Here is a 24,627-nt window from a genome sequence, read left to right as displayed (position 1 = left end):
GTGTCCGGCCGTCAGCCCTCACGGGTTCCTGCACCATTGGGGAGCGCCCCTGGTGGCTGCTGTCCACTTCACAGGGTTCGGCATAGTTCAGAGTTGGGCCCTTTGTTTTGGTGTCAGCTGGGGATGGGTAGGTCCCCCGTGGCTCTGGGTTGAAGCCAAGGAGAGAAGGTGGGTCTGTTGCCAGGTGACCTTGGGAACGGGGCAGCAGCCGAAGGTGTGCTGCCCACCAGTCAGCAGGTGGTCAGAGAGGCTGACCGCTGTCCCCCATACGTTGCCCTGCCTGCCCCCCGTCTGGGCCCCCAAGGACAGGCATCAGGCTCTCCTGCTCTCATACTTTCAAGGTGCTTCCCTGGAAATGGCTCCCCACCCTGGGGGCAGGACTCAGCGTGGTGCTCAGTGGCTGGGGCTCAGAGCCGGGGGGTGGAGACCTGTCCCACCTGGGCCCCCAAGGCCCCCAGGTTGTGGCTCTAGGCTGTGCGGTCAGTGCAGCTGGAGTCCGGCGGAGGCCTCGCATCTCCTTTAGACACTTGTTTCCTCTTGCCCTTGCATGCGTCCGATCGTGGCTCCGTCAGTGACTCGCTGTGGACCCTGTGTGAGTCACGTCCTCCGTGCTCAGTGTGACATGGGGACAAGAGCAGCACCCAGTCCCTGAGGTGGTTGTGAGGGCTGGAGGAGGTGGCCGCTGGCCCAGATGTCACAGCCACCCTTGTCCTCGTGCTGCCACTGCTGCCCCCCCCACAGTGGTCCCGAGACCTCCAGGGGCTGCAGGACGAGACTGGCCTCTGAGGAGGTGGTGCCGGCTCGCCAACTTTGGGGTCTTGTTCAGCAAATATCCCAGAATGCAAAGGGCTTCCACGCACCCTGTGGCTGTGGAATCCACCTGTGACCGTGTGGGTGAGCTTGGGGGGCGGTCAAGGCCTTTAGAAGCCTGTCTAGTGAGGGCTGAGCCTGGACTACAGGCCACTCCTGGCGCCGGAAGGCTCTCAGCCCCAGTGGAGCCAGGAGAGAGGAGGGCACTGCTGAACACAGGACGTAGTGTCCAGCCGCAGACCTGCCTGCTGGGCTCCTGGGCATTCAGCAAATGGTCACTGAGCTGAGTGGCAGCTGCCCAGATGGGGCCGACCACCGCAGGGAGAGTCCCCGCCTGACTCCCGCGAGGGCCAGCCGCCCCCGGGGCCCCTCGCTCCCTGGGTAACTGTCCCTTCCGCTCCTGACGACCCGCCTCTTCTCGGGTTCACTCTCAGACACCCCGTCTTCCTCTGGCCAGTGGCTCCCCTCCTGGAGGTGGAGACAGAGAAGCCCCTCCTCGGGCAGCCTGCTTCCTGCCTCCTCAGTCCTGCTCCATTTGGACGTTGCCCCCCTCCTCGCCCCATTCTGGCCTTCCTGGCGGGCAGCCCACCTGCCCGGGAAGCCTGTCTGCCACCTCATGCTGGTGCCTGTCATTCCCACTGCTCTGCACCCCTGGTCCCCCCGGCCTTGAGCCCCCCACCCCCAGGTGAGGCTCTCACCATCTGTGGACGCCCCCCGGAGGGCGCAGGGATGAGGTCTGTTTCCCTGGGTATCGGCCGCCAACTCTGCCCCTCGACTCTGCTGGGGTTGCCAGGGCTCCTGCCGCCCCCCCGCCCCCCCACACTGCGCCCTCTGCCATCTCTCCATCGCTGTGTGTCCATCCGTGGCTTCCCCTGCGAGGCAGAGAGGTGGGGGGCGGCTTGGGGGCGCGGCTCACGCGGGTCTCCCCACAGCAGGCATCAGAACTCGGCCAAGGCGCGCTCGGTGTGGGAGCAGCGGGCCAGCCAACTGCGGCTGCAGAACCTACGAGCCAGCTGCGAGGCGCTGTACAGCGAGATGGACGCCGAGGAGCGGCTGCGCTTCGCCACCTCCCGCCACCTGCGGCCCGACATGAAGACGCACCTGGACCGGCCGCTCGTGGTGGAGCCGGGCCGGGACGGCGCGCGGGGGCCCGCGGGGGGCAAGGCCCGGCCCGAGGGCGCGGAGGCTGCCGAGGGCGCGGACCCGCCGCGCAGGCATCACCGGCACCGAGACAGAGACAGGGACAAGGCCGCGGCCGCGGCCCCGGCGCCGGCGCCGGCGGGGGAGCAGGACACGGCGGACGCCCCGAAGGCGGAGGGCGGGGAGCCGGGGGCCCGGGAGGAGCGGGCACGGCCGCGCCGCAGCCGCAGCAAGGAGGCCGCGGGCCCCCGGGAGGCCCGGAGCGAGCGTGGCCGCGGCCCGGGACCCGACGGCGGCCGGCGCCACCACCGGCGCGGCTCCCCGGAGGAGGCGGCAGAGCGGGAGCCCCGGCGCCACCGAGCGCACCGGCACGTGCCCGAGCCGGGCAGGGAGGGCGCGGCGCCCGGGGCTAAGGGCGAGCGGCGAGCGCGGCACCGCGGCGGCCCCCGGGCCGGCCCCCGGGAGGCGGAGAGCGGAGAGGAGCCGGCGCGGAGGCACCGCACGCGGCACAAGGCGCCGTCCGCGCACGAGGAGGCGGAGAAGGAGGCCGCCGCGGAGAAGGAGGGCGAGGTGGGGGACAGGGACGAAGACAAGGAGCTCCGCAACCACCAGCCTAGGCGAGTCAGCGCGGGGGGGGGCGGGGGGGCTGGGGGCAGTGGTGACTGGGCCGGACGTGCCAACCAGCCCGTGAGGGGCAGGCTGGTAGGGTTACACAGATCAGGGGTGCGCGGACCTGGCCGGGCGGCCCAGCCCTCTGTCTCAGCCCCTTTCTGCAGTGGTGACAGTCCTGCCTTGTTGGGCCGGCGTGGTGGGGAGCGTAGCTCTAAGGCGCCCGGGAGGAAGGGAGGCTATGGGTGAAAGTGTTGGGACTGGCTTGGGACACTGAGACTTGGAAAAGGTACCCCGGGGAGAAGAGAAAAATGTGTCACCCCGTGAAGCAAGGCGAGTCGGGAGAGCCTGAGGGAAGCCTGAGGAGACCACAGGACTAAATGGTGGAATGGGAGGGGGCTGGGCTATGCGGCCATGACGGAAAGGACCCCCATCCCAGGCCAGCCCAGCCCGGTCCCTGGCTGGGACAGGATCTGACGGTGACTTTGTGAGAACCCAGGGGTAACAGGAGCTGTTAGGCTGAGGCCAGCAGTCTCCATGCTTGCCAATGAGTCACAGACCACCCAGAACTCGTGCAGCCAGAGGCCACAGCTCAGGATCAGCCCGACCTGGGCACGGTCTTTGTGTGCAGAGCTCTGTGCTGAGCCTTTGCCCTGGTGGGGCCCCAGATGGGGTGGCTTAGGGTAACATCCTCTTCCAGGCTTCTTCGTTCTGCACACAGTTCTGTTATATACACATAACGTGATATCAGCCATGCCTGGCCTTGTGCCAGGGACAAACAGGTGAGTCAGCCCTGTCCCTACCTTTCAGACCTAAAAACAGAAATGTATAGGGTGATAAAAACCATGACAGAGGAGGTGATCAGGGATTTATTTGATCTGTATAGGGGTTTAAGAAGCTGGGTTTTGCAGACTGAATAGGAGTTTGGCTCTCCATCAGACTCTGATGTGCATTCTTGGTTGCAGGGAGCCACACTGTGATCTGGAGGCCAGTGGGGTAATGGGTGTGGGCCCTGTGCATGCCCTGCCCAGCACCTGTCTAGAGAAGGTGGAAGAACAGCCCGAGGATGCAGATAATCAGCGGAACGTTACTCGAATGGGCAGTCAACCCTCGGATCTGAGCACCACTGTGCACGTCCCAGTGATGCTGACTGGCCTTCCTGGGGAGACCACGGTCGTTTCCAGTGAGTATCTCCCCATAACATCAGGGCAGGGCCCACCTTGTGCAGGCTCGGTTTGCTCTCCCCCCTTCCCTCCTGCTCCGTGACAGCCACCCGGGGACAGAGCTTGCCTCTGTGAATTGTTCCCCAACTGGAAAGTCTTTGCTGTCAGCATTTGTGCCTTGCTATCCCTTTGCTTTCCAGTGCCCCAGAGGAGCCCTCTTGCTATTACATGTCACTTAAGCTCTAGTCTGCTTCCTTCCAACGGTATTTGCAAGTTACCAGGTAAGTGCCAGGCATGGTGTTAGAGTGCAGGGGGCACAGCAGGGGGGAGTGGGACTGGCTGCCCTTGCGGGGCTCAGAGTCTCGTCGGGAAGACAGACCACAGCGCGGTCACGGCTCTTCACAGTCGCACAAACGCTGCTAAGGACTGTGGCCACAGACCTGACTGAGGTCGGGAGCTAGCGGGCGAGAGGAGGGGGGTCTCAGGGTGGTGGTATTCCACCCACTTACTTATGGTCCTGGCTCTGCAGTTCCTCCACCCACCTACTTATGGTCCTGGCTCTGCAGTTCCTCCCAGGCCTTTGCCTGAGCTTCCCTTTTTCTTCCCCTCCCTCCCTCATACTGTGTGTGAGGTCATGACGGAGCAGCCGCTCCACAACTGACTTGTGTGCGGGCACTGAGGGCACAGTGTAAATAAAATGCCAACCTGCAGGTGACAAAGACAGGCCCTTCACATTATGCGCAGGTGCACGGGCGTTTTGTGAACACCAAGGATAGAAAAAAACATTCCCAGGGGCAGAGGTGACTTGGAATTCCAGATGAAGATTCAGCCTCAGGCAGGCCCAGGTGCTGCCACATGCTTGCCTGTCTGCAGACGTGTCCACGCACAGAACGGGCGCTCCCTCTTACCCAGGGGCTCTCGCCTGGGGCCGATGGATAGTGCACAGCGCCAGGTGTAACAGTGGGGGTGGCTGGCTCTGCCCGCTGAGCCTCCCCCTTCCTCGTTGCTTCCTTGGAAGAAAGCTTTCCCTGGTCCATTCTGTCGTTTCACCTCCCATGGCAGTAGTGTGTCTGTCTTCCCAGACTCCCGAAATCAGCCCCCGGGTCTCATTCTTTCTGGACTAGCTTGAGGGTCCCCACCTGGTTTTTGTCCACGGGAGTCGAGGTGTGGCCCCTCCTCCCCAACCCTGGCAACCACTGATCTTTTTACTGTCTCTGTAGTTTGCCTTTTCCAGAACGTCTTATAGTTGGAGTCACCTAGTACGTAGCCTCTTTAGACTGTCTTCTTTCACTTACCCGTGTGCATGTAAGGTTCCTGCGTGTCTTTTCGTGGTTTGGTAGCTCATTTCTTTTTAGTGCTGAATAATATTCCGTTGTCTGGGTGGACCACGCTTTATTTATCCATGCACCTATTGAAAGACACGTTTGTTGCTTACAAATTTTGTCAGTTATGAATAAAGCTATTATAAGCATTCATGTTCAGGTTTTTGTGTAGACATACATTTCCAACTCATTTGGGTAAATACCTAAGAGCATGGTTTTTGGATTGTGTGGTAAAACTACATTTAGCTTTGTAAGAAACTGGTCTAACCAACCGGCTATATCATTTTTACATTCCCACCGGCAGTAAATGAGAATTCCTGTTGCTTCGCATCCTCTCCAACATTTGGTATTGTCAGTGTCTCGGATTTTCGCCATTCTAATACGTGTGTATTGATATCTCATTGTTTTAATTTGCAATTCCTTAATGGTATATGATCTTGAGCGTCTTTTCATACGCTGATTTGACATCTGTATATCTTCTTTGGTGAGGTGCCTGTTCATATCTTTTGCCCACTTTTAAATTTTTTTATTTGAAAAAAAATTTAGAGACAAAGTTTTAAAGAGCAGTTTAAGGTTCAAAACAAAATTGAGAGGGAGGTAGAGAGATTTCCATATACTGTCTGCCTGCACACATGCATAGCCTTCCCTATTATCAGCATCTCTCATTAGAATGGTGCTTTTTTTTTTTTTTTTTTTTAAACCAAGGATAAAACTACATTGACACGTCATAATCACCCAAAGTGCACGGGGTACATTAGAGTTCACTCTTGATGTTGTACATTCTGTGGGTTTGGACAAATGTGTAATGACATATATCCATCATTGTGACATGACACACACTATTTTCATTGCCCTAAAAATTCTCTGTGCTCTGCCTGTTCATCCCTCCTCACCTCCCATCAACGTCTGGCAACCACTGATCTTTTCATTGTCTTTGTTCTTTTGCCTTTTCCAGAATGTCATCTAGTTGGAATCGTACAGTGTGTAGCCTCTTCAAATTGGCTTCTTTCACTCACCAATATGCATTTAAGGTTCCTCCATGTTTTTTCATGGCTTAGTAGCTCATTTCTTTTTAGTGCTGAATAATATTCCATTGTCTGGATGGACCTTAGTTTATTTACGCATTCAACTACTGGAGAACATCTTGGTTGCCTCCAAATTTTGGCAATTATGAACAAAGCTGCTGTAAACATTTGTGTGCACGTTTTTGTGTGGACATAAGTTTTCAGCTCCTTTGGCTGAATCCTAAAGAGAGTGATGGCTGGGTCATGTGGCAAGAATGTTTAGTTTTGTAAGAAACCGCCAAGGTGGCTGTGCCACCTTATGTGCCCACCAGCAATAAATGAGAATTGCTGTTGCTGCACATCTTTGCAGCATTTGGTGGTGTCCCTGTCCAGATTTTGGCCATTCTAATAGGTGTGTCATGGTGTCAGGTTGTTTCAGTTTGCGTTTCCCTGATGGCGTTTGCTGGGAAACATCTTCATGTGCTTATTTACCCTCCGTATGTCTTCTTTGGTGAGGTGTCTGTTAAGGTCTTTTGCCCATTTTTTAATCAGGTTGTTGCTTTTATTTTTGAGTTTTAAGAGTTCTTTGTATATTTTGGATAACAGTCTTTTATCAGATGTGTCTTCTGCAAACGTTTTCTCCCGGTTTGTTGCTTGTGTTCTCATTCTCTTGATGTCTTTCACAGAGCAAAAGTTGTTCATTATCTCCTAGGAGTGTTATAGTTTCACATTTCACATTTAGGCCTATGAGCCATTTTGGGTTAATTTTTGTGAAGGGTGTAAAGTCTCTCCAGATTAATTTTTTTGGCATGTGGTTGTCCAGTTGTTCCAACACCATTTGTCGAAGAGACTATCTTTGTTCCACTGTATTGCCTTTGCTCTCATGTCGAAGATCAGTTGACTGTTATTTGTGGGGGCCCGTTTCTGGACTCTCTGTTCTGTTCTGTTGACCTATTTGTTCATTCTTTCCCCAGTACCACACTGTCTTGATTACCGTAGCTATATAGTCAGTCTTGAAGTTGGGTGGTGCCAATCCTCTAACTTCGGTCTTCTTTAATATTGAAGTTTTGGCTATTCTGAGTCTTTTACATCTCCATGTAAACTTTAGAATCATTTTGCTGATATCCATAAAATAAATTGCTGGGATTTTGATTGAGACTGCATTGAATCTATAGATCAAGTTGGGAAGAACTGACAATGTTGAGTCCTCCCATCCGTGAACGTGGAACATCTCTTCATTTATTTAGTTCCTTTATTTCATGCATCAGAGTTTGTAGTTTTCCTCATAGGGATCTTGTACATATTTTGTTAGATTTATGCTTAAGTATTTCATTTTGGTGGGGTGCTAATGTAAATAGTGTTGTGTTTTAATTTTAAATTTCACTTGTTCATTGTTAGTATATAGGAAAACAGTTGACTCTTTGTGTGTTAACCCAACCTTGATAAAATCAGTTATTAGTTCCGGGAGTTTTTTTGTTGATTCTATCAGATATTCTCTATAGGTGATCAAGTCATCTGCAAACAAATACAATTTTTTAGTCTTACTTCCCAATCTGTATAGTTTTTTTGTTGTTGTTGTTTGCCTTATTGCATTAGCAAGGACTTCCACTATGGTATTGAAAAGGAGTGGTGAGAGGCGCATCTTTTCCTTGTACGTGATCTTAGTAGGAAAGCTTTGAGTTTCTCACCATTAAGTATGATGTTAGCTGTAGGTTTTTTTTGGTACATATTCTTTATAAAGTTGAGGAAATATTCCCTCTATTCCAATTTACTGAGAGTTTTTATGGTGAATGGGTGTTGGATTTGTCAAATGCTTTTTCTGCACCTGTTCATATGATCATATGATTTTTCTTTTTTTAGTTTGTTGATGTTATTATGGATTACATTAATTGATTTTTAAAAATAATTTTATTTATTTATTTATTTGTCTGTGTTGGGTCTTCATTGCTGCGCACGGGCTTTCTCTAGTTGCAGCGAGCGGGGGGCTACTCTTTGTTGCGGTGCACGGGCTTCCTATTGTGGTGGCTTCTCTTGTTGCACAGCACGGGCTCTAGGGGCATGGGCTTCAGTAGTTGTGGCATGTGGGCTCCGTAGTCATGGTGCACGGGCTCTAGAGCACGGGCTCAGTAGTTGTGGTGCACGGGCTTCGTTGCTCCGCGGCATGTGGGATCTTCCTGGATTAGGGATAGAACCTGTGTCCCCTGCATTGGCAGACAGATTATTAACCACTGCACCACCAGGGAAGCCCTGTGTTAATTGATTTTTGAATGTTGCACCAGCCTCACATGTCTGGGATTAATCCCACTTGGTTGTGGTATATAATTCTTTTATACTTTTTTGGGTTCGATTTGCTAATGTTTCGTTGAGAATTTTTATATCTATATTCATGGGAGATATTGGTCTGTAGTTTTCTTGTGATGGCTTGTTTGGTTTTAGTATCAGGGTAATGGTATTCCCTTTGGTAAAAGGGAATTTGGTAAAAGGTAAAAGTATTCCCTTTGCTTCTGTCTTCTGAAAGAGATTGTAGAGAATGGGTATGATTTCTTTCTTAAATATATGGTAGCATTCACCAGTGAACCCATCTGGGCCTGGTGTTTTCTGTTTTAGAAGGTAGTCGATTATTGATTCAATCTCTTTAATAGGTATAAACCTATTTAGATTATCTGTTTCTTCTTGAATATCAGCAGATTGCGTGCTTCCAAGGAATTGGTCCATTTCAGGTAGTTTATCACATTTGTGGGCATAGAGTTGTTCATAGTATTAATTTATTATCCTTTTAATGTCCATGGGATCAGTAGTGATGTCTCCTTTTTTATTTCTGATATTAGGAATCTGTGTTTCCCCTCATTTATCTTAGTTAGCCTGGCTAGAGGCTTATCAATTTTACTAATCTTTTCAAGGAACCAACTTTTGGTTTCATTGATCTTCTCTGTTGATTTGCTTTTTCAGTTTCATTGATTTCTGCTTTAATTCTCACGATTTCTTTTCTTCTGCTTACTTTGGATTTAAGTTGCTCTTTTTTCTCTTCCTAAGGTGGAAGCTTAGAGTATTGATTTTGGGTCTGTCTTCTTTTCTAATTTATGCATTCAATGCTATAAATTTCCTTCTAAGTGTTGCTTGTGCTGCATCCAACAAACTTGGATAAGTTGTGTTTTCATTTTCATTTAGTTAAAAATATTTAAAAATTTCTCTTGAAGTTTCTTCTTTGACCCGTATGTTATCTAGAAGTGTGTGGTTTGAGCTTTACATATGTTGAGATTTATCTTTCTGTTACTTAGTTTAGTTCATTGTGGTCTGAAAACAGACATTTTGCCCACTTTTAAATTGGCTTGTTGTTTTCTAATTGTTGAATTTTTAGAGTCCTTTGTATAATTTTGATAAAGACTTTTATCAGATATGTGATTTGCAAATATTTTCTCCCAGTTGGTGGCTTGTCTTTTCATTTTCTTAATGTCTGGTGTTTTTGATTGTTACTGGTGGGGGGGTTAATTTGGTCCCTGGTATGACTTCTGCTAGGAGCAGAAATCTAGGCTATTGAATTTTATGTGTTAATTTTGTATCCTACTACTTTTCTGTATCTTCAGACTGTTCTTTAGTTTTAGCATTGATTCTCTTTGTTTTTTCCCAAGTACATTATGCAAAATTTTGCAAATACAGTTGTAACTATTCCTTTCCAAATATTAGGTCTTCCTTCCTTCCTTCCTTCCTCTCTCTCTCCTTCCTTCCTTCCCTCCCTCCTTCCTTCCTTCTTTCGTCCTTTCTTCCTTTCTTTCTTTCTTTTGCCTGATTTCACCAGCTAATATACTAACATTGGAGTTACTAGGTACCCTTACCTTGCTTCTGCCTACACTAAGTAAGATTCTGGTTTTGGGCTTGAGAGGTGTGTGTCTGTGTGTGTCTACGTCTGTGTGTCTGTGTGTGTATAAGATCATGTTATAGTGTTCATTAATTTCTTTTTCAGTAAGTATTTTTTTATCTGGAATAGATGCTGAATTTTGTTGCAGGTCTTTTCGGCATCCATAGAGATCGTATATTTTCCCCTGAAATCTGGGGATTTATACTAATAAGTTTTCAGATCTTGAACTGTCTTTGCAATCTTAGAATAAACCCCACTAGGTTATCATATTTATTTTTGAATGTGATGCTGGATTCTGTTGATAATATTGGTGCTTCATGGGGGATTTTTGGATTGCGATGTATTTTAGGGCATTGAGATGTGTTCTGTAGCTTTCTTATATTATGTTCAAGTGTCATAAGGTTTAGATGTTAATGTTATATAGTTACCTCTTGCTTAACTTCATTAATCCGTTTCTGAAAATCACATGTTGTAGTGGGAGTCCCATTTCCCATTATTTTAGATGGGAAAAATTGTAATGTACTATACAAATTATAATGTATTATAATTAGTTGTACTCAAAATCCCCAACCAATTTCTTAAAACAGAACTAAAGCACAGTTAGTCACAGAAAACACTTAATACACTGTTTCCTGATCACCGCAGTTAAAATAGCTGTTAACAAGCAATTGCTTTGGACACCTCCTTCGGTGAAACTTGCACTTTTCAAAAACATCGACACATGATTCTGATAGCTAACCAACTGACTTTGGAATCTTGCCTGACAGTTTTCAGTGTTTTGAGTTTTGGGGATGTATACATTTTTCCTGCATAAACAACAGTCAAGAAAGCCTCAACAACGTTGTAATGAGAGATACATGTATTCTCCTGAAGTGTGAGTATTATAAAACTAGGAGGTGCTCTGTTGAGTATTTATTATAAAACTAGGAGGTGCTCTGTTGAGAAATTTTACCTGAGGAGATGTTCTGTAGGGTGTACCTATTATTGATCCATAAAAAGAATTAGGACGTTTGCTTCTTTTCCTTTTCTGGGGTAGTTTAAGTAGCATTAGGATTACTTGGTCTTTAAAGATTTGGTACAGTTCCGTTGTGAAATAAATCATCTGGCTTTGGTTTTTGTTGTTGTTGTTAGGATAGTTCTTTGATAATTTATCTGTTTCTGTATGGATATTGGTCTGTTTAAACGTTCTTATCTCCTAAGATCAGTTTGGTAAACTGTAATGATCCATTTGATCTAGGTTTTCCAATTTATGTACATAAGAGCTATGCAAAGAAGTGGCTTAAGTTGTTAAAACAATTTGCTCACTGTTTTCTTCCCCCTTCTTATTTTTTATCCTGTATATTTTGTGTTTCCCCCTTATGTTCTTGATTAAATTAGTCAGAAGTTTATACAATTTGTGGATTTTTATAAAAAGAACCAGCATCTTTGTTAGTTCTACTATGGTTTTCTTTAAAAATCTTTTTTTTTCCAATTTTATTTTCCTTATGTACCTCCTTCTGCCTTTTTTCGTTTTACTTTGTCATTCCTTTTCCAGCTTCTTTAGTTGGAGACTTAAGTTTATTTTAGTCTTTATTATACGATTATTTAAGGCTCTGAATTCTCCTCTGATTGCTAATTTAATTGTAGCCTATAGATTCTGATATTTGGTGTTTTCATTTTCACCAGATTTTAAAGGAATTACGCAAGTTTGGTTTGTATTTTCCCTCAGTGTGGGCTCCTTGGGATTAGCATATAGAGAATCAGGTACTCAGCAAGTGAACGGTTGTACCTTTTACTTTCTGATGTGTATGCCTTCTCTTCCCCTTCTTCCCTTGTGGTGCCGTGACTCCCAGTACAGTGTCGGATGGCAGCGGTGGGAACTGACGTTCTTCCCTTGTTCCCATCTTGTGGGAGAAGGGAGCGCTCAGTCTTTCACCATTAAGTATGATGTTAGCTGTTTTGGGGTTTGTTTGGTTTTTTTTTTAAGATGTTCTTTATCAAGTTGAGGAAATTCCCCTCTGTCACTTTTTTTTTCTAAGTTTTTATATTAAATGAGTGTTGAATTTTATCAGATTTTCTGCCTCAATTGATATGATTATGTGGTTTTTCTTCTGTAACATGGTAGTTTACACATTGAGTGATTTTCAAATATTGACCTGCCTTGCATCCCTGGGACAAACTCTGCTGGTCATTGTGTATAATTATCTTTATATATTGCTGAATTCTGTTTTTTTTTTTGTCGTTTTTTGTTGTTGTTGTTTGTTTGTTTGTTTGTTGCGGTACGCGGGCCTCTCACTGTCGTGGCCTCTCCCGTTGCGGAGCACAGGCTCTGGACGCGCAGGCTCAGCGGCCACGGCTCACGGGCCCAGCCGCTCCGCGGCATGTGGGATCCTCCCGGACCGGGGCACGAACCCGCGTCCCCTGCATCGGCAGGCGGACTCTCAACCACTGCGCCAGCAGGGAAGCCCTGAATTCTGTTTGATAATATTTTGTTAGAGAGTTTTGCCTCTGTATTCATGAGGGATATTGCGCTACGGTTTTCTTTTTTGTACTCTTTGTCTGGTTTTGGTATCAGAATAATACTAAATTCATAAAATGAATTGGATAGTGTTTCTTATTATGTTTTTTGGAGGAGACTGTGTAGAATTGGTGTTAATTCTTTAAATGTTGGACAGAATTTGCCAATGAAACATTTCTTTTTTGGAATTTAAAAATTAGCCTTAATAGGGCTATGTTATGTAATCATACTGGGTGAGTTGCATTAGTTTGTGCTTTTGAAGGAATTGGCCTGTTTCCTTTGTCAAATTTATGTGTGTATAGTTGTTTGTAGTATTCCCTTATTATCTTTTGATGTCTTCATGATCTGTAGTGACTGCCCCTGTCTCATTCTTGATATTGGTGCTTTGTGTCTTGTCTCTTTTTTGTCAGTCTTACTAGAAATTTGTTAACTCTCGTTGATCTTTTCAAAGAAACGCATTCTTGTTTCATTGATTTTCTCTATTGTTTTTCTGTTTCCAATTGCGTTTGATTTCTGCTCTTTATTATTTTCTTCTCTCTGTTTGCTTCGGGTTTATTTTGCTCTTTTTTAGTTTCCCGAGATGGGAGCTTAGATTAAGTCTTTTCCTCTTTTCTAAGGTAAACATTTAGTGCTATAAATTTTCTTCTTAGTACTGCTTTAGCTGTGTCCCATAGATCTTGATACGTTATCTTATCATTTTCATTCAGTTTTGTTTTAAAAATTTCCCTTGAGACTTGCTCTTTGACTCATGGGTTATTTAGAAATGTGTTATTTAGTTTCCAAGTGTTTGGAGATTTTCCTGTCATCTTTCTGTTTGGTGTCTAGTTTGATTATTTTGTGGTCAGTGAACACACTCTGTATGATTTCAGTTCTTTTAAATTTGTTAAGGTTTGTTTACTAGCCCAGGAGATGGCATTTCTTGGTGTGTGTTCTGGGTGTGCTTGAAAGGAGCGTGTATACTGCTGTTGCTGGGTGGAGTATTCTGTAAGTATAGGTTAGATCCTGTTGGACGCTGTGGAGTTCTGTGTGCATGCTGGTTTTCTGTCTAGATCTTCAATTGTCGGGAGAGAGATGTTCCAGTATCCAACCATAAATGTGCTCCTTAAACCCCCATCCAGACCTGTTCCTTTCAGTTCCATCTGGCTTTGCTTTACATGCTTTACATGCTTTCCAGCTCTGCTGCTGCATCTGGCTTTGCTTTACATGCTTTACATGCTTTCCAGCTCTGCTGCTGAGAACATACACATTTAGAATTCTGTCTTCTCGAGAGACTGACCCTTTTATCATTGTGTAATGTGTCCCTTATACCTGATAAATTTCTTTGCTTTGATGTTTACTTTATCTGATATAAATATACCCACCCTTGTTTTTTTTAATTTTTTAAATTAATATTTGCCTATAAGATGTATATCTTTTTACTTTTAAACTAGCTATATAGGTATATTTTAAGCTAGTTTCTTGTAGACAGCATATCTTTGGGTCATGTTTTTCATCCATTCTGTCAGTTCTTTTTTTTTTGCATATTTTTTGCATATTTAGACAATTTATGTTTAATGTAATTATATATTATGGCTTACATATTCTGTTTTATTTTTCCTATTGTCTGTTTTTTCTATTTTTTATTTTTTGGCTGCACCGCACAGCATATGGGATCTTAGTTCCCCAGCCAGGGATCAGACCCACGCCCCCTGCTTTGGAAGCCTGGAGTCTTAACCACTGGACTGCCAGGGAAGTCCCCCTATTCTTTCTATTTGTTATTTTTCTGGTTTCTTTTTCCTGCATTCCTGTGGGTTACTTGTTTATATTTTAGAATTCCACTTTGATTTATCTATAGTATTTTTGAGTGTATCTCTTTGTATTGGTTTTTTAATGGCTCCTCTAGGTATTTCATATATATAACTTGTCTCAGTCTACTAGGGTTGTCATTTTACCAGTTGGAGTAAAGTATAGAAACTTTACCTCTCTTTTTCCTCCACATGTATAAAATAATTAAACGTTTCCTCTACATATATTTAGAAGCACATCATTGTGTGTTATAATTTTTGCTTCAACTGTAAAATGTAATTCAGAAAACTCAAGAGGAGAAGGAAAGTGTGTTGTATTTTTACTCTTTCTATTGTTCTTTGTTTCTTCCTTCCTGATATTCTAATATTTCTTCTTCCATAACTTTCTGTTTGGAGGACCTTCCTTAGCCATTCTTTTAGGGTAGGTCTGAAGGTGACAAATTCTCTTAGTTTTCCTTCATCTGAGAATGTCTTGATTTTCCTTTCATTCCTGAAGGATATTTTCACTGGGTATAGAATTCTGGGTTGACAGTTCTTTTTTTTTCAGCACTTGAAAAAACGTGTGCCTCATCCTTCTGACCTCCATGGTTTCTGATGAGAAATCCACTGTCATTCGAATTGTTTTCTTCCTATAGGTAAGATGTTGTTTCTCTCTCGCTGCTTTCAAGATTTTTTCTTTGTCTTTATATTTCAGAAGTTTGATTATGATGTATTTTGGCATGAGTTTCTTTAGGTTTATCCTGTTTGGGGTTCACTCAGCTTCTTGAATTTGTAGGTTTATGTCTTTTTGCCAATTTTGGAAAATTTTCATCCATTATGTCTTTGACTGCGTCTTCAGCTCTGCCCTCTTTCTCTTTTCTTTCCAGGACTCTGTTGACATGAATGGTAGATCTTTCGTTATAGTCCCGAAGGTCCCTGAGGCTCTGTTTACTTTTTTCAGTCTATTTTCTCTCTGTTGTTCAGATCGAGTAATTTCTATTGTTCTGTCTTCCAGTTCACTAATTCTTTCCTCTGTGCCCTCCATTCTGCTGTTGAGCCCATCTATTAAGTTTTTAATTTCAGTTATTGTATTTTTCAGTTCTAAAATTTATGTTTGGTTCTTTATATCTTCTTTTTCTTTGCCATTTTTTTCTCATTTGTTTCAAATGTGTTTTTAATCATCTGTTGAAGCATTTTTGTGATGGGCACTTTAAAATCATTGTCAGATAATTCTAACATCTGTATTATCTTGGTGTCTTTTCTCATTCAAATTGAGTTTTTCCTGGTTCTTGGTATGACAAGTGATTTTTGATTGAAACCTAAACATTTTGATATTATGTTATGAGCCTCTGAGTCTTATTTAAGTCTTCTGTTTTTGCTGGTCTGCTGCGACAACACACCAACAGGAGGAGGGTTGGGGAGCTGCCTCATTATTGACAAATCGGGGTGAAATACAGGTTCCTCACTTGCCCTCCATTGACACCCAGTGGGAGCGGGTTCCTTGTCCCTGCTGGGCTGAGCTGGGAATTCTAGCTCCCCGCTGGGCCTCCACTGATACCGTCTTGTCTGGGAGAGAGGGGAATCCTTGTTACTGTTCCCTACATGCCTGCATTGACGCAGTAAGGGTTGACCTCATTACCTCTGGGTGGTGGTAAAAGTCCCGACTTTCCACTAAGATTCACTCTAGCAGGTAAAGGGAAGGGGATGCCTCCTTACCTCTGGGTGAGAATCGAAGTCCAGGCTACCCATGTAATCTTTTCTGATATTGTATGGGTTGGGAGTCTTGTTATTACCACAGGGTGGGTATGAAAGTTCCTGCACTCACTTGGCTCTCTCTGATACCACCTCAGCAGGGGCTTTGGGTACCTCATTACAGACTGGTGAGGGTGGAGGTCTAGGCTCCCCACTTGGCCTCTGCTCATATGAGTGGAAGTAGGGCTGTGGTTTTTTTCTGAGGTGTTAGTAGAGTGGTTATTGGCTATAAATTTCCCATCTGGTTAGGCTCTACCTTTCCTGGTCCTGTCACTAGGGAGAGCTGGCCTTTAAAAATCTTTCCTGTTGGCATTCTGGGTTGCTGGCTTCTCCAGCACCAAGGATATATGAGGCATAAAAAAAAAAAAAAAACCCAGAAACAAAACCTGTTGTTGTGTTGTTCCTCAGTTTCCAAGATACCAGCAAATCTGCCTTCTTTTCTCCACCTTTCGGAATCTTCTTAGGTTGGCCTTATGTATGATGTCCAGGGTTTTTAGTTGTGCTTAGAAGGATGAATGGAAGAAAGTACCTCTATTCCATCTTTTCAGAAGCTGAAGTCTTGAGTTAATTTTTATATATGGCATGAGGTAAGGGTTGAGGTTCTCATTATCCACTCCCCCACCACCATTGATGTCCATTTGTTCCATTACTGTTTGTTGAAAACGCTGTCTTTTTCCATGGAATTACTTTGGTTCTTTTGTCAAAAATCAATTGATAGGTGTTATGTCATTTCAGGAAGAATTTCTGGGATTACAGTTTTAAATGTTAGTTCTATTACATTGTTTAATTTTTGTTTTTCAGACATTCCAGTTATACACGTGTTAAATCTCCTTTGCCTATCTTCTGTATGGATTTCTCTGTTACCCCTCTGAAAACTCATTCTTCATTTCACTCCTAAATTCTTTTTCCCTTGCTATAATTTCAGTCATATCTACTTTCCCTTGGACTTATCTGTTGTCTTGTGATTTCCAAGATGATTTTTTCTCTTTAACTTTATTTCTCAGATATTTTTGTCTTTTTCTTCAATTTCTCTCCTAAGTTTGGTCAGCTCTCATCTCACATCGCCTAGTTGTCCCTACATTTTTATTTTGAATCTGATTTTGTGGTGTTTTTTCCTTATCAACAACTGTTTGTTTAATTATATTTAATTCATGTTGGAAAGTTATGTGACAGTTTTCCTCCTTTGCAGTTGTTTTTTTGTGGAGAATTTTTATTACCTGAAAGGTTTTCATCCTTACTTTCTGTGTTCTTATGTAGAAGCTTTGTATGGTTGTTGGGTTCATTTTTCTGATAATGAGGAAGTATGTTACAGTCTCCTGGACCAAAAATTACATGTGATTTTGTGAAGAGTAGGGGAGGGGTTTGGGCAGCTTACTTGGTTTCTAGTTCAAGAACACCCTCTTATTTAGTACAGTGAAACCCAGTTTCTTTTTCAGTGGTCCCTAGTGGGGAGTGTTTGTCTAGTTCTAATTCTGTGATAAAATCCTATCTCTGGAGGACCCTGGACCTCAGACACTTGTTTCTTCCTTCCCTACATCACTGAGCCGCTGAAGTCGCGTCTCTCACTGTCTTCCCCAAGTTGCCATCTCCAGTGCCTTGTACTTTCCAAGCCTCTGCTTTCAAGCCCCCAGAAGCAACGCCCTGACCTAGCAGGCCTCAAACCTGTTCTCAGTGTTTCCCTGCTTGGCGGGGGATGGCGGGGGGGTTGGGAGCTTCTCTCCTGTGGATGAATGAGTTGATGTTGTCTGTGTTCCAGCACGGCTAGGACCCTCCTCACTCTCCCTTCTGCACACAATCCCTGCCTGATTCTGCAGGTCTGAGGTTTGTTTTCCCACTTACATGGTAATTCAAGGGTGCAGTTTTCTTGGCTCCCAGATGCTGTGGGCATGGACTGTGGTTGATTTTGTCACCTCTCCTTATCGACCGCATGGGTTATGGAGCACGTAGGGAGAAACCTGAGTGTGGGTGACTGCTGTTGTCTATGGGAGCCAGCCTCTCATCTTTTTAGTTTCTGCTGGATTTGTAGTTATGGCCACATTACATTTTTAATTTCCTTCCTTCCTTCTTTTCTTCTTTCCGTCCTTCCCTTCCTCCCTCGCTCCCTTCTTCCTTCCCTTGATAAACCCTTTTTTTCCCCCTAAAGTTCTGTCCATTTTAATAGGCTACTAAAGTCTCAACTTTGGCCTTCTTGAGCTTCTCTATCATATCGTTTTCTGTTTCATTAGTTCTTTTTTTCTTTGGCTGCGTTGGGTCTTCGATGCTGCAGACGGGCTTTCTCTAGTTGCGGCAAGTGCGGGCTACTCTTTGTTGCGGTGCGTGGGCTTCCCATTGCAGTGGCTTCTCTTGTTGCGGAGCACGGGCCCTGGGTGCGTGGGCTTCAGTAGTTGCAGCACACTGGCTCAGTAGTTGCAGCACGTGGGTTCAGTAGTTGTGGCGTGCGGGCTCTAGGGCAGGTGGGCTTCAGTAGTTGTGGCACGCAGGCACAGTAGTTGTGGCTCAAGGGCTCTAGAGTACAGGCTCAGTAGTTGTGGCGCACAGGCTTAGTTGCTCCACGGCATATGGGGTCTTCCCAGACCAGGGATCAAACCCGTGTCCCCTGCGTTAGCAGGCAGATTCTTAACCACTGTGACACCAGGGAAGCCCTCATGTTCTTATTTATTGTTTCTTTTCTTCTTCTTTCTTATTGTAATCTCTTTCTCCATTTATTAGTTGAATACTCAGCTCTGACACAAGGCTTTCTACTTTGCTAGGGTGTTGAAGGCTTTAACTTTGACTCTAAGAATTATTTTAGTTTTATGTTGCAAGTTATGAAATGTCATATTTTTTAGTTCTAAATCTTTTCCAGGTTTCATTATGATTTCTAATTTGATCCATTAGTCATTCGTAAGTACAATTTTGAATTTCCAAATGGCAAAGGTTTCTTTATTGGTTTAAAAATTTTTTTCCTGTTCATTCCACTTTTTTTTCTTGTATTTTATCACCCCTTGTATTTCAGATCATCCATTTGGCTTTTTTTCCCTTCTGCATGAAGAACATCTTTTCTAATTTCTTTTACTGAGGTTTGATGGTGGTAAATTCTCTCAATTTGCCTGAAAAATCTTTTTGCCATTGTTTGTGAAAGTAGTTTCAATTTGTATGGAATTCTAGTTGGTTAGTTATTTCCTCTCTGTGTTTTGAGACTATTCCACTGTCTTCTCCCTCCTGTTGTTTCTGTAGAGAAGCTAATCATTAGTCCAAATGCTTCCATTGTGTGGCTCTCTCTTCTCTCTATGGCTGCTTACATAAAAACCTTTTTATTAGGGAAAATCGAAAGAGTGTTAAATAGAGACACAAGTATAATGAACCCCTATTTGCTGCCACTCACCCTCAAAACAATTATCCACATTTTGCCAATCATGTTTCACTTTTTTTTCCTTTTAATCACTTTAGGTATAACTGTGTCTGTAAGCATCTCTAACAATTAAGGATTTAACAACTACAATAGCATTATTACACCTAGCAAAGTTTATAATAATTTCTTAGTGTTATCTAATACCTATCCCAAGTTCAAGTCTTACCAGTTATCTCAAAAATAACTTTACGATTGATCTGTTTGAATCAGGATCCAAACAAGGTTTGCTCATTTGACTTAGCTTCATCTGTTTATGTCTGTTTTACTCTGTGACTGTTTTCTGCCTGCCATTTATTTGTTGAAGAAACTGTAAACCATTCTGGCTTGGGTTGATTGCATCGTGGTGTCATTTAACACATTTCTCTGTCCTCAGTATCTCCTGCTAACTGATATTTAGATCCTAAAACAGGCCGTCTGAACCTTGGCACTATTGAAATTTTGTTGGTGGTGGCTGTCTCGTGCGTTTTAAGATGTTTAGCAGCATCCCTGACCTTTCCCCTCTGGATGCCAGCAGTACCCTGTACTTGTGACAGCCAAAAAAAGAGAAAGTCTCCAGGCATTGCCAGGCGTCCCTAGGAGGCAAAATCGCCCTTGTTTGTGGGCTGCAGATCTTGACTGTGGTCAGGTTAAACTCTTTGGGGAAGCTTCGTGGGTGGCTGGCTGCGTGCTTCGTCTCGCGTTCCATCCGGAGCCACATATCATCTAGTGTTTTCCTTTGGGCAGTGTTAAGATGGATCGGTGGGTGGAGCCCGATCCACCCACTGGAAGGTTCCCCACCAGCCTTTCCCCTAATGACCTAGTAGGCACCGATGATGGCCGCCCAGATCTGTGATTTTATTTGGCATTGCACAGTTGTGAATTTATAATTCTATCATGTTCTCTGCGTTAGTTATTCTGACATTTTCTGTACAGAAGAACTTCCCTCATCAACTCTTTGGTTACCCTGAAATACAGTTTGTATTTGTATTAGCAAGATACATGCTTAATTCCGTCCCTTTACATATGAGCTTTCAAAAGAGCGAGTTGGTACACTAGGAACTCCAAATCCAGTCATCGAGAGCTTTAACAAAATTATTGTCATGAATCTTCGGATTTTAACGTGTTTGGTGTGTTTCAGTCCTTTGGACTCACTGTTAGCTCTGATGCTCAAATTGTCCTGTCTCTGGATAGTGGGAGCCCCTTAAAGTTGGCCTTTTTACCTTCTCACAGCCTGTTGTCTTCGACAGCTGTCTGCTTTCATCTGTGACAAAACATTCCAGGATCATTGTGTACCTTTCCTGCCCAGACCTAGAATCGGCCATTTCTCCAAGGAGACCTGTGTCCTGGACACCTGCTGTTTTTCCAGATCTCCCTTCGCTTCCTTCAGGGTCCTTTTGCCTCCAGTGGCCTCACCTCAGCTCCTCTTTGGAGAGCTGCCCTTGACCACTAGAGGTGCTCCCCAACACGTGGGGGATGGAAGGTGGAAGTCCCTGAGGGTTGACGCCCCCAGGTGGCCCTCACCAGGCAAAGGAGTGCGGGAGGTGAAAGCCCGACCCTCTGGCTTCAGGTCTGACAACTTTGAGGCTTAGTTCAGACCCCAGGGTCCCCCGAAGGAGCAGCTGACGCTGTTGCAGGACTTTATCTGAAGGTGCGCCCTGCTTGGGCCTCCTTCGCTGCCCTGGTCTGCCTTCTTTCTCCCTTCCAGTTCCTTCTGGGAGTCCGTCCTTAATCAGTCACTTGCACGTGGACCCTCATCTCATGGTCTGCTTCTGTAGAGCCTGATCTGAGAGGCTGTGGTTCCTTTGGTGAGAAACGGTATTATTTACCAATGTGGTCGTTGCTACTAGATTTTTACTGCTTTCAGGCTTTTTAGGACTTTTTTTTTCTTTTTAAAAAAGAAGAATATACCATGTATTCTTTTGGCATTTGTAATTCAAATGTAAGATTATAGGATTTTTACCTAACTACTTAAGTTTTATATTTGTATCTCTTTTCTGTTACCCTGAAACATTTGTATTTTTGTCTTTTTTTTTTTTTAGAGCAGTTTTAGTTTCAAAGTAAAATTAAATGGAAAGCACAGAGACTTGCTGTACACTCCCTGCGCCTGCACCGTCGGCCTCCCCCACCCAGTGGTCCATTTGTTACGGTCAGTGGGCCTCCGTGAGCCACTGTTCTCACCCAGAGTCCAAGGTTTACAGTAGGGCTCACTCTTGGTGCTGTACCTTTTAAAGGTTTGGGCAAATGTATAATGACCTGTGTCATTATAGTATCATACAGAGTAGTTTCACTGCCCCAAATTCCTTCTTTTGTCTTTTTACTTATTCTGTTTTTTTAAAAGTATTGTTTAAAAAAATTGTATTTTAAAATGTTTTGCCCCTAGCATGTAGAAATGCAAGCAATTTTTGTCCTTCAGTTTTGTGTCCAGCCAGAGTTGCCAAACAGACTCTCTTACTCTAAATAATTTTTCTGCTGTTTTCTATGTAGACACATTTATACTGCCTGTGATAGAAAATGTTTTGACCCATGAACTATTTAACATCTGTTTTTCAATTTCCAATTGTAACATTTAAATCTTAATTAATCTTTTGGTTTCTGATTATTGCCTTAAATTGCAACTTAATTGTACTGTAATTAGAGGACATGACCTGCATGAGGGTCTTCTTTGAGACGAGAGATTTACGACTACTTTATGGCTTAGCATATGGTCGACTTTTGTAAATGTTTTTTTTTTTGTAAATGTTTTATGTATGCTTAAGAGGAATATGTTTCCTCTAATTTGGGGAACACTTGGCTTGTTATATTTGTCTGCTAAATCAAGTGTGTTAGTTGTGTTGCTAAATATTCTATGTATTCACTAATATTTTGCCACACGGACCCATCGATAATTAAGACATTGTGCATTGAAATCTCTTTCTGTAGATCTGTCAGCTCTTGCTGTGTGTGTGTGTGTGTGTGTGTGTGTGTGTGTGTGTGTGTGTTTAAGTTTCTATATTTAATGCAGTTATTTTGAATAGTTTGAAACATGCAGTTCAGTATAGGAAACATGCTAACAGATGACCAAGTACTATTGTGTATGTTTCTAAAATAGAACTATGTGTTTCTGAATCTCTTTTGTTAGGCTTTCTCTTTTATTTATTCCTTTTTTCAAAAAAAAAAGCTTATGTTAAAATATATGTCTGCTTTCTATATTTTAAGCCACTTTATGTATATTTAAAATTGCTGTGTCTTACTGGAGCTGAACTTTTTGTCATCTTCTGCTGACCCACTTTAACTCTAATAATGATTTTTTTCGTATATTGTATTTTTCTGATGTGAATATATACCTGAGTTTTGTTTTATTTTGTTTTTTTAATGAACGTTTGCCAAGTGTATCTTTTCCCGTCTTTTGACTTCCAGCCTTTATGTGGCCTTGATTTTAGGCTTGTCTCTTGGAAACTACGTATAACTGTATTTTTAAAAATGCCATCTGGGTGATCTGTGTCAGTCAGTAACCAGGTTCCTTCGGCTTTTATGTATTGTGATTATTAGTTTACTTGGACTTGTGACATTTGTTCCATTTTTCCTATGTTTTTTCCTCCTTTCCTTGCTTTTTAGTATTGAATAATTGGTTGTTTATTTGCTTTCGTGTCACATTTTCCCCTCTATATTAGTTTATAAACTATGAATTATTTTTCTGTTTTTTTAAAGTGGTTATCTTATAATTCTATCACGCATGCATAACAAAATCTATAGTTATTTTATTAAGTAAGACCTTAGAACAGCAGCTGCGATCACGTTTCCCCCAGCTTCCTTGGTAGCATCCAGCGTTTCAGTCCTTTTCTCCCCACAAAACAGATATTGTTCTGCCTTTGTAGGCATTCAGGATGAACCCTCCCCAGAATGTGTCACTTTTGCATGAGGATTATTTTGAGCTAAGGGCAGTCGAGTCCCTGTGGGTTCAAGAGGAGCAACTGCCCCTCCCTTAACTACCTAGAAGAATTTAAATTGGGGACTTTTCCCAGGGAAGAGTTACTACCAGAGATAAATGTTATCTAAGTGGCCCCATCTGTATGGCAGGGCAAGCGTCTAATTACCAAAAACCTGCCCTTTTTTATATTGTCCAATGAATGACCCTCCTGTCCTTGGAAGCCCCAGGCTCCTATCCCATTCCTTAGCTTAAGGTGGTGTATATACCTCATTTTACCCTTCTGTCTGAACCTCTCACGTATGTGTGGTTCCCGTATGTACGAAGTTAAATTTGATTTTCTCCTGTTAACCTCACGCCAGTTTAATTCTTAGACCAGTCAGAAGAACGTAGGAACGTAGAGGAAAATTTCTTCCTTCCCAACAACTTTATAGAGACTGTGTTTATTTATTGATAGATCTACCAATTTCTTACATTGCAGACCTTCCTTTAATATCATTTTCTGTCTTCCTGAAGTACAGACCTTCCTGCTATAACATTATGTGTGCATTTCCGAAAATGCCATGCATTGAAGATAATAGGCCTTGTAGAAAAAGTTAGGTTAAGAGCAAATTATTCAAGATATGCAACTCTTTAACCAGAACACTAACAAAAACAAGAACGCTCTGAGTGCAAAATGATAGCGAAGTTAAATCTCCGTTTGCATTTGCACCATCACGTCTTCAGCCCTGCATCCTCCTCGGGGCCCTTTGCTTCTGGCAGAGACCAGCCTTGTCTTGCTCTTGTGCAGCAGTGACTGGAGGGGAATTAATTGGGACCGACAGGCGGGCTCACTTCTCTGCCCTTCTCTCCTCTCTGGGATTTCGCCCCTCATTCCCAGATACTTTGTCATCCTCAAACTCCAGTCTTTCCTCCTCCTCCCAGTAGGCATGTTGCTTTCTGCTTCTAAAGATGGGAAAATGGCCCCATGTGCACAGGGGTCGCCTCGTGCCTCCTTTCTCCCAAGGATTGTGGCTTCTCAGGTTCTGTCCGTGTCAGCTGGTTCCCTGTGCCTTTAAACAGTTATGTATTTTTTTCAGCTTTTATAGTTGTTTTTAGTAGGAGGATGAGTCCTTTTTAAGCCTCTCTCATAGGTCAATTTTATAGACTTCTATTGCTTGTTCATTTTTTTTATTTCTTTACATATTTATGTTTAGTTCTTTCATAGTCCTCATCTAAAGGCACTTACAGCTGAAGTCCATTGGGGGTTATATATATATTACCTGTTTCTGTTGTCTTTCGCGCACCTCGTATGGGGGTGATGTTTGTTTTCTGGTCCTTGTATGTTTGCTGATGATTTTTGTTGGGGTTCATATATGACTGGCCGTAATCCACCCTTTCTGAAGTGGGCTTTGTTTGATAATCAAGCCCTACAGAAAAAGAATTGTTTGGTTGCTT

The 24,627-nt window shown here is 43.9% G+C and overlaps 1 protein-coding gene across 7 annotated transcripts in view; it reads left to right on the top strand.

Annotated features, from left to right (window-relative positions):
- The window catches only part of CACNA1B (calcium voltage-gated channel subunit alpha1 B), a 193,021-nt gene that overhangs the window by 101,963 nt on the left and 66,431 nt on the right, over positions 1-24,627 (top strand). For 4 of the 7 annotated variants that reach the window (XM_060300063.1, XM_060300061.1, XM_060300062.1 and 1 more), the window contains exons 19-20: positions 1,743-2,567; positions 3,525-3,742. In XM_060300063.1, coding sequence (XP_060156046.1) covers positions 1,743-2,567; positions 3,525-3,742 — 1,043 coding nt within the window. The remainder of the gene's footprint in view (positions 1-1,742; positions 2,568-3,524; positions 3,743-24,627) is intronic. The other 3 variants (XM_060300064.1, XM_060300059.1, XM_060300065.1) reach the window with 1 other exon arrangement.

Source organism: Globicephala melas, chromosome 6, assembly GCF_963455315.2.
Source record: "Globicephala melas chromosome 6, mGloMel1.2, whole genome shotgun sequence".
Taxonomy (NCBI): Eukaryota; Metazoa; Chordata; class Mammalia; order Artiodactyla; family Delphinidae; genus Globicephala; species Globicephala melas.
This window is presented reverse-complemented; position numbering and strand designations above follow the sequence as displayed.